Below are 18,280 nucleotides of genomic sequence, written 5' to 3' on the forward strand. Positions count from 1 at the left end.
CATTAATGTTATTAATTAGCAAAACTAAGTGATACACATCCCTGTAAACGTTGATACGAGCATGTTTACATTGAAATGGATTAACATTTTAAATTAATTCCGACGAACAAATGTTGAATATTTTGCGGGACTCGGTACATTGCTGCGGGGTATGCCAACATTGTATGGACTTTAAAATGCAATTATTGGTTTATTTACCAACTTACCATAAACAATTTGTAGTTATAATAAACAGGCAGGTAATGTCTATCGAGGTATTATGAATTTAACCAAAGCATGCACGTACTAGCGATGCAAGCGAGCGACAAACTTTAACGAACGTGCTCAGTGCCCGCTGCTGCGCGCCCGCACTAAACGTAAGTAAACAGGATCGGTGCACTACTCACACACTGTAACACTGAACCATCAAAATGTGATCAGAGGGCCTAGTACGAGTTGGTTTTACGTTAACGCGATCGTAACGTTATCGCGTTTAGCCCTCTGATTGGTTGGTTAACTTGCAGCAGCCAATCAGAGCGCCGAACGTCATAAACGTCGATCGTGAACGGAACTAGGTGACCAATAAATGATGGCGTCAGCGAGGGAGTTTTACGACGTGACGGTTCGGGGCTTGTTATGTACCGCGCTCGTAAAGCAGTCGCCCGACACATCCAGCCGGCCAAGCTATGTATAATAATTTAAGTTATTCTATGGAACGGTTGCAATTTGTTATGATTAATGTTCCTGTTGGATCACAATTCATTAAGATGAAATTATTCGTTCGTTTCATCAATGTTTTCTCTTTAGTACAAAAATAACACAAGTGCAGTTGTCAAGTTATCAGTATATACATATAATATGTCAGTAGGATTATGCAGTTTGTAAAAAGATTGTCATGGTCGTTAACGGCTTATCTTCTGTTATGAGATTGATCTGAAAGCTGGGAGTACTGGAGTGTATCTGGACAGATCCAGTATATCTGCGCGTCATGTGTCAGGTGACACGTAGTGTAGGTAGCAAGCAGAGCTCCCTGATAACGCGGCGATTGACGGCCGCCTCTTGAAACGTCTCTTGTAGATAATTATCAAAAATCATTGCTCGATGTGATTTGTGCTATCTAATACTCATTCACGAGAGACAACGTAATGTTGTTGAGTTTTCAGATAAACCCAATATTTGGTAACACGTACACAAGTAAACTATTGCCAACAGCAGCAGAGGTCGATAAAGGTTACATTAAATAGATCTGCGTTTTCAATCACGTCTGTTCTCTTGGTGGTTACGAATTCAGTACATTATTTCAAAGTAAAGAAAACTACTGCCATCTGGGAAAAGATAGGAGGTTAAGAAAATGTATGGAGCTGGAAGGAAAACATAAAATAGTGGCGCGCTGAGATCTCGGCCGGCGAGCGATGGCGGGCGGCGGTGGCGCGGCGGCGGGCGGTGGCGGTCACGTTCGCCTCGCTTCCATTCCCTAGGGCTGTCACCCGCAAATGTATTTTTATTTCCAGATTATGTCAGATGAGCTTAAAATTTATAATGAAATGTGAAGCCTGTAACATGTAGAAAATATAAGAAACTTTTGCTTTCTTGTCATAATGTCAAAAAGATATTTTTGAATTATTTTTACGTAGCCTTTTTCTTTGGCATACAAATACCACCATGTTTTAGGGATTTACAAAAGAAAACTAAGAACATTCGTTTGTGATATTTCGACGGAACAGATAGAACTTATTAGTATTAGTATACACATTTGTAATTTACTTTGACAAAAATGTCGTGTACTCCTTCAGCCCTGCTTACCTGTTGCGTGTGCTCCCGTGCAACATGCAGCACATTCGGAGCGTGATATTTATACATGTACATGAGTATGTATGTATATGAGTTCATAGAATATGTGTATGTAATGATGTATCTATCAAATGGTTTTGAAAAAAAAATAGATTAAAAGCCACAATACTGATAAACAAACGTATCTGATAAAAGCAGAATTACATTTAGGATAAGACTCGACAATTAATCTCCTCCTATCTCATGTCTTTACAAAATTCGATTTTAAAGCGAAGAGACGTATTCAAAGTTAGTGCTTGTTGTGGAAGTAAATGAAAAACCTACAGCTCAGGGCTCGGCAATTGTTGCGGGCATAAATTACTTTATCATTACATACAATAAGAGCGGATCCATGTTCAGCCGCGGCCGTATATCCACCGCGAGCAGATTGTGCCGCACACACGCCGGCACCGCCTGATTTATGGAACCCCGCCGCCGAGCCACTGTACTACAGGGTACAATCCACGCTTTATTTTAATTGTTGTGTTTCATTTTCAACTCCTGAAATGGTTGTGTGAGATAGGGACATACGGACGAATCGAGTGTGTAAGGCAGTCGGCTGGTGTCTGTAATTTTGTTTGCGAGAGGTTTGATTGAGTAAAATTGTGCCTTTAAAAAAATAATACATACTAGTTTTTAGTTTGAATAAACAGAAAAAAAGAAAATTTCAAGTCTACTCTCAAACTCCATTGAAATATTTTACTTTATCCAAATAATTTAGAGACTTGCCTCGAACCAACGAGCCAGGTAATGATAATGTTGTAATCAACAAAATATAACCAATTTATTTTTTGAAATTATATACACAGGTGATTACAGGTGACAAGCTCTCTACATTCTATATTAAATTCTGTATTCAATAATTCCAATCAGTTGTTTGCTACAGCGCTCCGTATGTAGCGGCTCCCGTTTGATTGGAGCTGCGGTAACAGACCCGTCCGACATATTCATGCCATAACTGCGAGGTACAATGGCTGCCAATAATATTCGCTCCCCAATGCATTGTGATTGCATCGGGAACATTCCGCGCCGGAATATATAGCCGCCGACTAGCTGCCTCACTAGCCAGCCAATCCAGTCACTGGCTCCGGAGATATTCAATTTACCACAGAATTGCACCCAATAATAACTTTGTTGATTTACAGGACACTTCCAAGTACTACCGCCGGGAACTGGTGCAACTTGCACCCAAATTGAAATTATGCATTGATGTAGTGTGTGCTTCGTTGTTGCACATTTATGGAACTACGAGCTGTGGGTTAATGTGTTTTGTTCGCGCGCTACTGATAGAAATGGGTCGTAACTGTCCGCTATACATCACTGGTGAACCACGTCTATCTAGAAGTGGATATCATCTGTGGATATATTTTTAAAACTAAAAACCAAAGCTCGTTTATCTTGATATCATGATTTTATGTCAACTCTGCAAAATGTAGCAGTTTAGAAAAATTGCGTGTGTTTTTCCAAAAGGCTTATTAAAATCTTGTTAGGTAATTCTGTTGCTTCGATTCACAGAAACGAACCTGCCTGAACAGTGTCCCAGGATACTAGAGCACACTAGCTCCCTCTACGCTAGGGGACGCCACTCGACGTATGTTCTATTTTTAATTAAACTAGAACTACTTGTTCGTACTTTTTGTAATCTACGACTTCCTTACTTTTTATTAGATATCTGAAAGTTTTGAAGTACCTCGCTTTATTTTATTCTTGTTTGAGTATTTTTTAGTATTTTTTCGTCCTAGCGTATTTTAAGGTTTTTAAGTTATTTCTGTTTTAAGTTAAGAAAACTATTTATGTACATCGCGTGCATGTTAAATTAATAACTCTGCTAAAAATCCAAATGTGCTATTTTATATTTTCTTGATTGTTTCTATGTTTATCAACTTTGGTAGGTTTTTGATTAAGATAGAGGGTTCATAACCTGAGTTATTACTATCTCTTGAGGATCAACTTATTGGTAAGTATATGTAGCACATTGTTTTATCTTTTTAATTCTTTTATTTAAATTCAATAAACATTATCTTTCTCCACAAATATAAACAGTACAGTTAGTTTATATGCCAAACAAATTCTATTCACTGTAGGTAAACATAATCCATACATGACAAAGATTCAATAGAAAATCTGTTCACTACAAATTCAGTTATATCAAACAACATTTTAAAATATTATTCAGTTCCTCAGTACCTACACACCTAGAACCTAAGTTAAACTTTAAACACTAGATCTGGCGGCGAATGTTGACACAAAGGACCTCTTCATCTGAAGGAACAATAAATAATTCTTCGGCATCTTATTCCTGCATCTAAAGAGCTCCTAAGTACAGACACTAGCTAAATCTTAAAATCCTTTTTAAGATTTTCAACTTTATCGTTTTGGTATAAAGTCGAAAATCAAATGAAAAAATTGTCAGGTTGGAGTAGGTTGATCTGCTGTCGCACGTACCACGGGTTCAATACTCACGAGTGACCCTGCGGAAGGCTGCCATGACGCACTGTGATCTCGCATTCATTACACGTAATGTATTAGGACAGCGTCGCTCCGAGTCGCACGTACTCTATACACCAGTGGTAATGGCCATGTGAATGCTGAAGCGATTGTCTGGTCGAGTCCTGGGGCCGTCTCCGGAAGCCCACGAGATGAATCATGAAGTAACACGTGAGATGTCCACGAGAATATCAATGGACGAACGATGGTCATTATTTATGAGTCTTATTCTTTTTTTTCTAAAACAACTTTGTTTTTTTTATAACCTTACGTGCTCACACACACACACAACTTCACGCCTTTTATCCCCGAAGGTGTGAAAGAGGTGCACATTAGAGCACGCAGTGCCTTACCTTAACGTAATCTTACGTACTATTACTATTTAGTGAAAATAAGATACTGTCTCTGTTTACTCCATTGTATACGCTGATATATCTTATAGTTACATTTTAAAATCTATGTCCCTTTCACTTAAATTATTGGAGTGTCACAATATAAATGTAGGTCTGAGAGGATCGCTCCCAACACTGACCTTGTAAGAGTTAATCGATCAAGTTCAACATTAAGTCGATCTCTTCAAATTGCTTTCAGTTTTTACCGAGTTCTTGAACGGGGTTTTGAATTAATCTGATCGGATTTTACAAACTTCATTGAAAAGGACTAAAACAAGGCTGATTAATTTGTTGTACGTGTTACTAAAATACATTACTCAGTTAACATGGTTTGATCGCCATGAGATGCGAACCAAGCCAAGTAAATCAAATACGCTTGGGACCCCAACTACACACGTGAGGCTTGATTGGGAAGAAACTAACAGTCAGAAGGTACAATACAAGTCTATCAATAATTCCCAAAGGATGACGTCCACGTTGCCATTCCTTCCAACAACAATATCGAGAGATGTCGCCACCATCAACTATGTATGGATTTACATTAAATCTCGATCACAGGACAAATACAATTTGCTTCCACCAGGAAATGCTTTCACATCGCACGATGAATGAAACATGAATCCATTGAAAACGAACGGTTTGCGAAACGAGTCTCAATCTCCTGCTTTTTTAAATATTCTAAAGACTTAATCTGTTCACAAGGACATTAAACAGCTTCAAAGAGTAAACCTAAACATGGCATTTATTAAATACAATAGATTATTATCAAACTTAACTCAGGTACAAAAATACAGAGAAATAAATATAATTCAACGGCTACTCCATTTCGCTTCTAATCTCGATTTTTCAGGTTCTTTCATTTCGGGAGCTTTCATTTCTGAAAATATTAAAAAACTAATTAATTCCACCACTCAGCTGAAACTCGACTGTAAAGCGTTTGGATAGGGTCGAATGTTGCTTACCGATATCAGTCTCTTTAGGCTCATTCCAGGGCTGCCTCACAGATGTACTAAACAGTATAAAGAACAAGTTTGTGAAGAAGTACACTCCTGAGGCTACGAAGAATACTTTGCGCCACTCTGCCGGCTCCGTCTGTAATACGAAATATATTAATACAACTTTGTAGGCCGCCGCGCGCATATATTTTATTAAACACTAGCAAACTCGGCGAACTCCGTTTCGCCACCAATGATTTTCCCTGTTTTCCTACTTTTCTTTTTAATTTTTCCTGATTTTTTTTGCTATAAACCTCACGGAGCTGAAGACCTTTCCAAAGAATGCAAAACCGTGGAAATCGGTTCGTGCGTTCTGGAGTTATAGCGTCAGGAAGGAAAACCCGACTTATTTTTATATAATAGATATATTGCGGCAAGCGGGAGCGTAAAGCAAACTTAATTTAGGTTCCACATTACTTTGACGTAATGATAACGATAACAAGTGTATCAGTACTGTACACGTGTACAGTAAGCAGTACCTCGTCGTGGACGATGAACCCGCAGACGAGTGGCGCGATGATGGAGATGATGTTCGCCAGGAAGTTGGTGATGCCCATCAGACACGCGCTGAAGTTCGGAGCCAGGTCGATGTGCACCAGCTGCGAGATACAAACGTTGTAATGATTGTGCAATTTAAGTCCACCAAAAACTAATAGTAAATAAACTTGTATCACAAGAGTTGGTTATATGGTCAGCTGTATATTGTACTAAATATTTAAGAAGATGAATTGTATCTGAAATATTCTGTCAGTAGATTATGTAGTCTTATTTAGAAAATGTTAAAGAGATATATTACAATAATTACACCGTGTCACGTCGAATGAATGTGAAACTAACAGCGTACTTAATTTGCCCGCCGTCACGCTGAAGTAAAATTCTAAAGCACAATGATAAGCAGATTTTTGCCAACCGCCGCCATGACAGGCCCACCGCACTTAGATAAAGGAGCTGCCAACATTTGTGTCCACGGTAACTAGTGTACATCGATCGGAACACGAGGGTAGTTTATCTTTCCATGTTACTCGTGCCGCGGAACATCCCTGCATGATGTACGGCGGCCGCGCTGGAACTTGATGCATTTCATTAATCATAACTTTAGATTGTTGCAACGTTAGCTGGCAAGTTTGCGTTTACTTTACAAATCCGTTATTTATGGCGTTATTAAGTGATGACGCAGCGTCTCATTAATTGTTCCGCCTGCTTAGCCACGGTGACAACGCGGTACGTTTTGTGGGTAAAATAGGCCAAATTACTCGTTTATTTAACCTAGTAACACATTTTCTAGTAGTTTTGTTTGCTGGAAGCCGGTCTCACCATGTATCCCGTGTATTGTCCAGCGTTGATGCCCACCGCGACCGTGAGCATGGCCACCGCGAACACCATGTTGCCTTCAGGCGCGTACGACAAGCCAATCAGTGCTATGGCTGGACCCCACAGACCTATAAAATAAATGACACTAATATTTTCGCTTAAATATTAAATCACGGTACAAAAAAATATTATGACTGAGATTATGAGTAATAAAAAAATTGTTTCAACATTTATGAATTTAAACCTCGTAAAAATATTGACGCACTGAACACTCAGCCTCTGTGTTAAAAACTCAGGCAAAAGAAGAATGGCATATTCGACCTGTGAATAGATGTTAACTTTTTAAAGTATCTCTGAATGGTGTTACCTATAGAATTAAAAAGTTTCCTGGTGTTTGAAACACTGATCCAGTTGTTCTTGATAATAACATCGGTCATGAATCCCATGACGAAACTGAGCAAATACATAGACAGGTATGGCAGGGAGGAGAGGACGCCATTCTGAAAGTAGAAACAATATAGTTGTAAGTTATTGAAAGTCATTACTTTGTTAAAATAAGGGAACGGTTATACTTACATTTTTGAGATCAACATTAAGCACTTTGGCCATGTAAGTAGGCATTTCAGTCATGAGTGTGAAGAAGCCCCAGTTCTGTCCACAATGCGCCACTATCACGGACCAGAAGGGCAGTGACGTCAGAATCTGCTTCCACGGCGTGGGGTATCTCTGAAAGAAACTAATTTGTTTAAACAATATACAACAGTGTTTGTATCTATTAAATAAGTGTATTATCTATCTTTGACGTACTTTCATGTTTAAGTGCATTTACCTTCTGTTCCCCTACACGTCCCAACGAGGTCTGGATGTATAAAACTTCCTCTTCTTTAATAAACCTCGATGTCTCTGGAGAGTCGGCGCCAAAGATCAAGTAGAATATCACCCAGATGGTCCCCAGGGTTCCGTTGGCGTAGAATATCGCCTGCCAGCCCCAGGACGTGGCCAGGAACCCTGACGCCAGCAGCTGCAGCGCTATCCCCAGCTGTCCACCTGGAATCATAAAACAGAATTTGATTCCATTCAATTACTGACCTCGTAATTGAGTGAGTTTCAATTTATTGTGTTTTGTGCGCGATCGCTATTATTTTTGTGACAATAAAATTGACTGCAAATTGAGGAGGTAATTGGATGAAAAGGTGAATAATTACCGAGCTGTTAGTGGCGTTTAAATTGTAATTTAACTTTGGTTCATCAGATATGTTAATTCTTATGGTTTCCATTTAAACCGAAATAATTGTCCATCGCGGTTGGTGAATGGAAACATTCATTATGTAATATTCTCCTGACTTGTAGTTACGTAGATAGGTAAAATTCAAATGTATAGTGCAATCTTTTCGAAAAAATATTTTCATTTCAGAAACTAGAGTTTGAACCAACATTCGTTCATTTTTGTAAGCAAAAACATGTACAGTATAAAATTGCAGAACATTTTTTCGAGCTCGCCGACAATTTTTTCCTAAAACTAAAAACAGAGTCTCTAATCAAAGCCGACGGCATCTGGCAACATGTAGCCGGGAATACTTGGGAATTGTGAATAAACCTCATTTATATGAAACGGAGCACTTTGAGTCAGAACCGTCCAATTACGTGAGCATCCGGCCGGGAGCGAGGCTTAATGCGTTCTGTTGTTCAACTCTCCACTTGTACTGAATAATCTAAGCGGCGGTGCAGCCGGCGTGGACTCATTGTGCCTTTATTGTTACTCACTGCCACTGCTCCAGTATGCAAGTGACACCTGGCGATAATTGCACCAGCTCGACCAGCTGCACTTGTTCCATTATTCCGTTCTAACAGTGTCCGCGGACGTGATCCTAACTTTTATGAAACTAAAACCGTAAATTGTTTGAGCTCTGTAAGTTTGTTCGAAGAGTTTGCCCCGGAGAGGGAACTGTATTCCCGACTTGTAACTGCAATGATTCTTACTATACTGCTGGTTCTACGTGCAGGGTGTAGTTTTGTTGGAAGAATAATATAAAATACTTGGAAAATATTATAATTCAAGCAAAAGTTTCACCTCACTGGCGAAAAGAAGCTGATTTTATGTTCAGTAGTGGCTGAATACTGACCAGCGTATACGATGGTGGTGAGGATCCCCTTCTCCTGCAGCGGCATCCACTGGCTGACGAGGTGGTGCGTGCTGGGGTAGATGAACGCCTGCGTCAGCCCTTGCAGCACTCTACACGTGCACACCAGTCGCCACCCTCCCTGGATGGAAGGTATTAGTGTTAAGATACATTTGTAACTGGCAAATATATAAAAATAATATTTAATAAATTTAAATAGGCATTTTTCAATAAAATTGAAATTCAAAGGAAATGTTAACGATAAGTGTCTATCTGCAGGTCCGTGTCTTTCTACTCGTTCCTAAGCGTAGATTCAACAAAGGAGTGACACCGTGTGTGTTTTCTGTTCGTAGCAACGTTTAAACTCATTTACCGGCTTATACTATAAAAACAATATTATTTCACTGAGTTATTTACCCAGGCAGCTCCCAAAGGCAGCATCAGCGAGAGTATGGAGTTGACGAAGACAGCGATGGTGAAGAGCACCTTGCCCCCGAACCTCCGCGCCAGCTCGCCGGCCGGCACCTGCAGCACCACGTAGCCCCAGAAGAACGAGGACAGGATCACCGCCTGCACGCTGTGCGACCAGGGGAAGTACTGGAACATACGTACATTACGTCATGCGTTGTAAACTCTGAAGAAATTGGTGGTTTAAAGTATATGTTACAGGGGTGTACTTTTTGCCGTACTTTCGGCATTGTTTAGAACTTTGAAATATTACTGAACGTAGATATCTAAAACTCAATATGCCTTAATGCAAAATACTCAAAGCAATGCTTAAAAGCAGGAGTAGGAACGGAGTGGCTTTAGTCAGTAAGAGTCTGACACTCCCTCTCGCCTCGCCCAAGACGGAAAAAGTCATTGGATGATTTTTCCACCTTAAAAAAAAGTAGTACTTTTGCAATAGATTCGTCGCCTCATCACATCCTCTGACAATTCACATATCCCCCGAGCGCGAGGTGACAACGCGGAACTCCGTCAGTAATTAACAAAAGATAACAAGTTCAAAGAGGAGCTCGCTACAGCAGCCTACTTAGTGAAGTATTTACAATATAATTTCAGGGAATTATACAAGTAATCTTGTTGATTTCACAGATTCCCTTATGTTAATGGCTTCAGTACTTTGTTGGTGCTTAACGAAAGTAAGGAGCTTGACTCGCTGCTGATAATTACGTGGAAAATATTGAATACGAAGAGTTCTATACAAGGCTATGTGTAATTAAAATTAAATAATCAAAATAATTTATTTTAATATTGAGTTTAAAGGTGAATGAAACAGCTCGTTTTGTAATCCTAAATATTGTTCTGTTTGGTGTCATGTGTTTGTACACACACGAGAACATTGGGATATACCCCTACTTCTGAAGTCTCAATATGAGGATTACGCTGATAAAACTACGTGGATTAAACTACCTCGTTTGTGTAAATATTAAGTTATCGTAAATATAAACTTGTTAACAGTAAAAGGTGTCTACATATTATTTTTTCTCCACAAGCGAGGGTCGGGAGATAAATTAAGTCTCGTCCGATAGACGGGTCCTATCAACTTTATCAGTGGCAGCAAAATACCTGCCATTCATAACTCTGCGTAGGTATTGCCTTAATGAGCAGCTATCGCCTTAAACGTGTAGGTGCTCATATTATCTGAGAACATTCATTGGAATTTGAACTTTATGCTAAATAATAATAATAATGAATTTTATTAGTTTTACTGCATGATTGAAGCGTGGTGTGTTGTTGCATCAGATTATTTTATTAATTATTTAGTGTGCTCTTCACATGTTTTCACATGCGCTGTAAGATCACTAATTATTGTAATATTAGCTGAATATCGATCAAGTATTAACAATTAGCTTCTTCCTGCAGTTTTGTCCGCATTCCCGTGGGATCAAAAGAATCCTATCACCCAAGTCAGCTCATACCCTGTCTATATACCAAATTTCATCAAAATCCGTTCAATAGTTCTAGCATGATTGACGGACAAACAACCAAACATGCAAACATACAAACTTTCACATTTATAATATTTGTGTGATAGTGTGATGGTCCTAATATAGGTTATGTTCATTTTTATATCACACTGAAACGATAAATGCTATATTTAGTACTGATTATTATTATGAAGCAGTTATTTATTCCTCCAGTTAATCATCATGCGAATGGTTTTGATTTAATCAACTATAATATGACATCATCTATTGCAATAAATAAATAAATCAATTAATAAACTATTGTGTTCGTTGTTTACTCGAATAAATCAAATCAGACGCAAAATAATTGTTTTTGTGTTATCTAATTACTACATCCGTGGAAAATCTACGCAATGGTTGCATAGACGATCCTGGATGATAATTCAACTGATAATTACTTGTAGTTAGCTATAACATATACCCATCATGTTTCATGTGAAAATTATCGTAATTTCATTTTAAAAGTGGTTTAATCCATAAAATTAAATTGCTGTGGTCACGATGTTGTAAGTTTAATTGCACTATGTCTCTGATTTAATTGTTTGTTTTACCGCCAGCGAACTATCGAATCTGTATTGTTGGATAGTGATTAGAGTGTTAACTGCACATCAATTGCTGTCAGATTTAACACTAAATCATCCTAATCTTAGAACAGCTTGAGAGAATGGTAACATCAGTTCATTACATTGACTTTACTTAATCATTCCATATCTTCCTCACGTGTAACATCGCGTGATGAAGCTGTATCGTTTACTTAGGACAGGCCATCGCAGCCCCGGCGTCACCACAACCTAGTGAAAGGTCGCCTCATCTATCTTGCAGTCGGTCTTTCACCTACTCTTCTATTTATACCTTCGACATCTACTAACATTATCTAAACAACCTGACGACAGTTCCACCCATTTCTTCCGCGCATAAATCATGGACTATATTATCTGTGGTCTATAATATGTGTGTGTGTGTGTGTGTGTGTGCAGTGATGTGCACAACACGTGACGTCACGCAGTAAGGTCACTCGTATCTAAGTGGGCGGGGCGGGGTCGTCACCGGCTGCGGCGGCGACCGACTGACATCGTAAACTTTCCATTCAACTCCTGTTTCGTTGAGTAGAAGCTCAGAGCACTTATTCTACATTAACGTAGCTCAGGTTAAATGTACTGTGGAGCAGTTTCTCAACCTGACACGGAGAGATAGGAAGAATAAAAGATGGTGGAATGGTGTTTCAAGTAGATTTAAATAACACAGCTTAGTCTGTAATGCCATTAGTTTACAATATGTATGTTTCCTAAGACAATTGCATTGACCTGTGCCTACGACATGTTAACCCGTGCAGTATGTACCTACAACAACAGCGACGCAGTACACGTGCTGCGCTAGGCGATGGATGTCACACATTGATCTCCACACGGAGATGATCGCGTGACGAGATAACGTTCTCGGAAGGAAACAACCACGACTAGTCGGTACGAGTGGACGAGTATGTATTATTATAAGATTGATATTGTTTGATTTCATGAGAATATTATATCGCTAGTGTGCATCTTGTTATTAGGTGTAGCTACTGAACGTGATTGTTCTAATTGTTATGTTCATGACGTATTCCAGTAATGATGGCAATACTAGGAATATTTCATATAGATGGTAAACTATCTGGAACAGTTCATTGATTGAGTGGAGTCTAAATTAGTAATAGAGAGTCAACAGATATATTATGATTGTGTCCAAAGCCTTTCCTAAAAACTAAATAATATTTTAAATATTGAGAACCTATATACATAGGTACAAGTTATTGCTACGCGACGAAGCTATTATTGTAATAAAATCAACGCGAAAAATAATATAATAAAAATATAATAAAAATAATCATGTGTTAGAAGTTATGTAGTACTAAAGTAAAGTAGTTAGTCCTGTGATCCGCGACTATCATATCTGTTACAATCAAACTATATTTCAAGTAACACGATAATGTTTTATAAATAAATCGTAAAACTGTTGTTATTACAACATTAATATTAATTTTTATCTCCTAAGATACTGGCTTTATTGTAAAATTTTCCATGTTCGTTATTCATGTGTCATTGAATTCTTTTGTACCTACAGTGTAATATATTTTTCTCATGCATTTGCGGTTTAACAACTGGAACTATATTAATATTAAAAACTTTATTTGATACTGATGCACACACGACCTGATAAGATCATAGATTACGCCTGTTCTTATAAAACTATATTCATGTGTCAAGTTATTCCTTAGATCGGTTTTCAGAAAAACATACATCCGCATGCCAGGCTCAGGACTTCCATGGTGCACATAAGCCTCCCTCAATAACTTCCAGAAAAACATTCAAACTCATATTTGCGAGTATACAATTTTTTTTTTGCTACAAGTATTCGAGAAAGATTAAAATTGGACCATCAATTCTTCTACGACTCAAACGGAAAGCGAGTGAAACCAAGACGCGAGGCTTGTATTTATGAGTCGAATAGTTTCTCATATACAACGTGTAACAAAATACCCATATACATCAAGAAGCCCTGGTGTATACAGGTTGAATAGAATCTCTACACAAAGTTTCAGCTTAAAATTCGTTTAAAAAAATTAGTACCAAATACTTGGTATCGCATGGTTGTTGATTTCAAATCATACAAATGTGTCACAACACTACAGGGGTCACTCGCTAGTATTACCAAACATTTCTTCTGTAAATCTGATCGCCTAGTACCTGTCTACCTAATTTTGATTCGCGCGGCGGCGCGATTGAAAAAATTCATAACTTAGTACCATGAAAACATGAAAAAAAAAACCCTTCCCATATCGTTTGTTATGTTATCTAGTAACCGTGCACTTGATATGTATACCCCCTTTTTGTTACACGTTGTATAAATATTCATAATATTATGTTGTAGTGCGATAAGTGTTTTGTTATGTTATTTTTGTTATCTTTCAAGTTTTAATTTTACGACCCAATTAATTGACTCGGCTGATAAGATTAAACAGTTTTACACATGCAAACATTCAGCGATACAAACTATTAAAAGGCCATAACTTGTAACAATGAGAATTAGAATTGTTCAACAAAATAATAGGCACACGTCTACACGTGTCAAACTAAACTAGATACGATTAAAATTAGATGTATTTTGCAAATCAAATGAAAATAGTGTTCAGTAACACGCAGTAATTAGTTTTACAATAATAATATGATTTCTATTATAATAAGTCATTGAATTAGAATAGTGAGCAGGTGCTACAACTTAATAAACTTGATAAAACTGACAGTGAAATTAATTTAAATTATAATCAAACTAAATGTTCCCACAAATTCGTTTGCAACATAAGTTTCATATTTCAGAGAACCGTATTAATCTCCTAATCAAAATGAATATTGTGAAAATATTTTTTACCTCGTTTATTTTAACTAAACGGTAAATAATGTTATACCGTCGTACTTGCAGTCATTTAATGTTAACTTAACTCTGTCCTTAATAATTGTTTTCGGAACAACATTGTTACATAGGATAAGTTTAGGTAATCATTAAATGTTTCTGAGTACGGCAGTTGTTAATCAGAACGATAACTAGGTGTACAGTTCAACATACCTGATGATTTGTATTTATTTATGTTGTTCTACTTCGGAACTTATTTGTCCTTAATTTATTAACTTGAAATGATTACAACACAGTCTGCATAGATTACTATTTTCCTTACTTTTTTCTTTATTATTTTGCTAGATTATTTTTAAGATTTTTATTATTTTTTGTGAACATAATAACTGTGGCGTAACGTATACCGTAAATATAAATCAAATAACGATAGCTCTACATTGGACATTTATAATGTACTTACAGAATTTTCCTTCTTCCTTTGGTGACATTTCATTCAATTTTACATTGTGATAACCTTAACAGTGGAGCTGATACTAATAAAACCAGTTTGTGAGATAGCAAAGTTTGTGTCTGCTAGTGTAGGCACTCGGAGATAATGGCCGCTCGACTCGCGGGTAAATAAACTTTAAATATCGATGGGAAACACGTGTTTCAGGAGTTTACGTAGAGGGTCTATATTTTATTGAAATAACATATTATGTATGTGTGGTTTAGAAATTGTGGTATGTTTTGAATTATACCCTGGATACAACTAGATTTTGTTATCCATTTTTAGGTCTATTTCCAGGTCTTCCTGACTCTTGACTTATTATCAATTAAGATGTGTGAAGTCGGATGATTCATAATATTGGTAGTTCTTATACAATGTATAAAAATAAGAAACACATACACATATTACTCCCAAATCAACAAAAAGTCCCTATCAGCATACCATGATATTGGTCCTACGCGGGAACCATACCATGGCTACGGGTTTCGTAGCAGTCGTAGCGCTTTGCTACGCATGCAGCGCTCTACGCCAACCACGCGTAGTAAGTATAGGCTCACTTTTCACGAGTTACATTATGAGCTCTCATAATTTCAGATTCAACACTTGTATTTGGAAAATGAAAAATATAATAATAAGTGCTTTGCATGTTTGTGGAAGACATATTAGTAACTCACGAATTCCTTCCTCTCGTCCGTCATGTCGACGATGGCCATGCTCATGTTGACTCTCATGGTGAACGCGAACAGCATCCCCAGGAACAGCAGCACTGTCTGCACGTGGCGGATGCCCAGCCCTTCTGTAAATTGTTATAGAAAATGTCAGTATATCACAAATCCATTCAGAACTTAAATATCATCATGTGTTTTAATTCTCGAAGGTTTCAGCAAAATATTAGTTCTCACATTTTGCAAACAAGTGCTGTATATTTTATAAGTGTATCTGTAAATTGTACCTACATGTAGTATAAATCCGGAGCTTCGGACTGCCTAGCGAGTTTACCGGGGTCCCAGCTTGAAATATAGGAGTAGGAACGAGGTAATTTTTAGTCAGTAAGAGTTAATAAATGATTTTACCCCCTCAAAAAAAGTATAATTTTGGACTCCATGTCACCGACCTGAGACTAATATATCGAACCTGAGACTCCTAATAACTAAATCAACATAGTAAATCTATTATAAAATAACGGGAAAAGTAAGTAAATATTAAAAAAACCTCGTAGTTTTAATCACTAAGTCCAAGGTGAAAATGTTCTATAGTTGGACCGTGCTAGCTATGCGTCGAGGTTGGAACTCTGACTGGCTTTAACTTAATATTTTCAAACAAATTATTTTCAAGATGGCATCTTTAGAACTTGGAATGGGATATTCAAGTTTCTGTTTGAGGTGAATTTCCAATATTCATAATCATTTCATTTGTAACACAGTGCCGAGAAATCGGAAACTCACTGCAAATATTAGTAAACATGAAGTTCTCTATTTCTCTTTACAAAATTAATATTATTTATCAGTTACCAAGTTAGTTATTAGCTTAGGTATATATGTACTTGAATATATTATGTACTTATATTAATAATTATTAGGTTCTACTGCTATTACAACTGAAAATAACTACCTACGGTACCATAGCTACCACTACTTGATCAAATTTTAAACCTTATTATTCTTATTTTCACCCGACTGTAAGAAGATTATTGTTTACTTTTTAATTCGCATTGATTTTCAAGTGGATTTCCTTATTTCACTTTTACGCAGCTGATAATATGGAGATACTTACTTCAGTACATGAATTACTTAATAACTAATTTCTGTTGTAATTTTTAAAACAACTTACTGGGCCTAACGGCTTCTATTTCTTCGACAACACCCATTTTGGTACCAGCACGAGTACTATGTTACTGTTTTCCACTGAACTGTCGACAGAAGCACTACCGACCACCACTGACCACTGACCACTGCGGTACATTCGCTGCGGACGGCGCTTAGTGCCGAGATGGATGACACTAATCGCCAACACTCACACATCGCACGGATTTACTGAAGCTGTAGAGTCGATGTTACACGCACATTTATTTTATATTATTTGCACGATTTTTCCATAGAAACAAATATAGTTTAAGAAATATGTGTCTGTATTTCTTCCGGCAAACAGGTTAAAAATAGTAGGAAAATTTAAAAAATATTACAATAATGTATATCCAACTGCACGAATGTATTACCAACAGCCTCACCGAGCGACTACTCCGTAGTTACACAACATTAACTATGTACTTTATCGCAGAAATAAATTACACAATTATATTTCACATTGTTTCTTAAAACAACTCTAGTACGTCTGTGTGTGGTATGTTGCACATTTTATAATTATATTTGCTGCAAACGTCACTGTACGCTAAATAACGTTCATAAAATGCTATTATAATGAGCAACTTAATCCGAGCCCAATCTTAGTTTATGATATTATTTGTCTCAATTATAGTGCATTTTTATTTATATTGAATACTAGCTGTTGCCCGCGACGTCGTCCGAATTTGGGTTCGTCTAAGTTACTCCTTCGTACATCAAATACCTATCAATAAATATTTCGTCAAATTCTGTCTAGCCATTACAGAGATTAGCCAGAACAAACAGACAGACAGACAAGAATTGCAATAAAAAATATGTATCGTATGTATCGAACAGACACTCCAATTTTATTTATTTAGTGTAGATACTTACATACACCTGAAATTATTCTGACATTTAATACAAATACATTAGTATTCGTCTGCGCTATTTTAAAACCAATTTTAATTTAATTATTCCATTCTAATTAGTACTCAAGTTACCATTTGAAACACTCCCACAAAATTAATTAATAGTAACATTCCTTAGATTTCTCTGTCATAAAATTTGTTCATATTTATATCATTTTGATAACTTGTTCGTGTATCAAAGAGAGGTTATCTTGTGAGGGCGCGAGAACTTATATCAACAAATTGTCTTTAAAACTGAAATAATGATCTCCAATCAAAGTATTATGAACCTTACTACTTTGTAATAAGGATTTGTCTGGCCGCAAGGAGGTTTTGATTAATTTTCCGAAATACAACTGAACTTTGCCATTGACTTTGGCTTGTGATACTATTTTTGACACCATATCGGTGTTGACATCAATGTCTGCAATTCTCATATGGCAATAAGACGTATGTATTAGTAAGTAAATAAATAACTAATACAAATGTCAGCAAAATGTATAGTTGTGTTTAATTACATTGATAGATTTTAAATGTAAAATTGTTAACTGTATTGTTATATTTTTTTATTGATTGCTTATACTAAAT

The 18,280-nt window shown here is 37.0% G+C and overlaps 1 protein-coding gene across 1 annotated transcript; it reads right to left on the minus strand.

Annotated features, from left to right (window-relative positions):
* Nucleotides 1-5,412: 5,412 nt before the first annotated feature.
* On the minus strand, nt 5,413-16,958 carry LOC118269312 (putative inorganic phosphate cotransporter). Its single transcript, XM_035584358.2, has 11 exons — nt 16,792-16,958; nt 15,636-15,757; nt 9,532-9,711; nt 9,118-9,256; nt 7,824-8,041; nt 7,571-7,720; nt 7,362-7,494; nt 6,998-7,122; nt 6,163-6,282; nt 5,651-5,780; nt 5,413-5,565 (listed from the first exon to the last, which is right to left on the minus strand). Exons 1-11 carry the CDS (start codon nt 16,826-16,828, stop codon nt 5,498-5,500), a joined length of 1,422 nt encoding a protein of 473 aa, XP_035440251.1. The 5' UTR covers nt 16,829-16,958; the 3' UTR covers nt 5,413-5,497.
* Nucleotides 16,959-18,280: the final 1,322 nt, after the last annotated feature.

The sequence above is a fragment of the Spodoptera frugiperda genome, chromosome 2 (genome assembly GCF_023101765.2).
Source record: "Spodoptera frugiperda isolate SF20-4 chromosome 2, AGI-APGP_CSIRO_Sfru_2.0, whole genome shotgun sequence".
In the NCBI taxonomy this organism is placed as follows: domain Eukaryota; kingdom Metazoa; phylum Arthropoda; class Insecta; order Lepidoptera; family Noctuidae; genus Spodoptera; species Spodoptera frugiperda.

What these genes read in the sequence shown, in the direction of transcription:
- LOC118269312 (XM_035584358.2), bottom strand. Translation starts at nt 16,828, where the DNA reads ATGGGTGTTGTCGAAGAAATAGAAGCCGTTAGGCCCA. An exon ending in TTAATGTTGATCTCAAAAAT is followed by an intron (nt 7,495 to 7,570) that starts GTAAGTATAACC and finishes TTCTACTTTCAG; the next exon opens with AATGGCGTCCTCTCCTCCCT. An exon ending in GCCTAAAGAGACTGATATCG is followed by an intron (nt 5,566 to 5,650) that starts GTAAGCAACATT and finishes TAATATTTTCAG; the next exon opens with AAATGAAAGCTCCCGAAATG.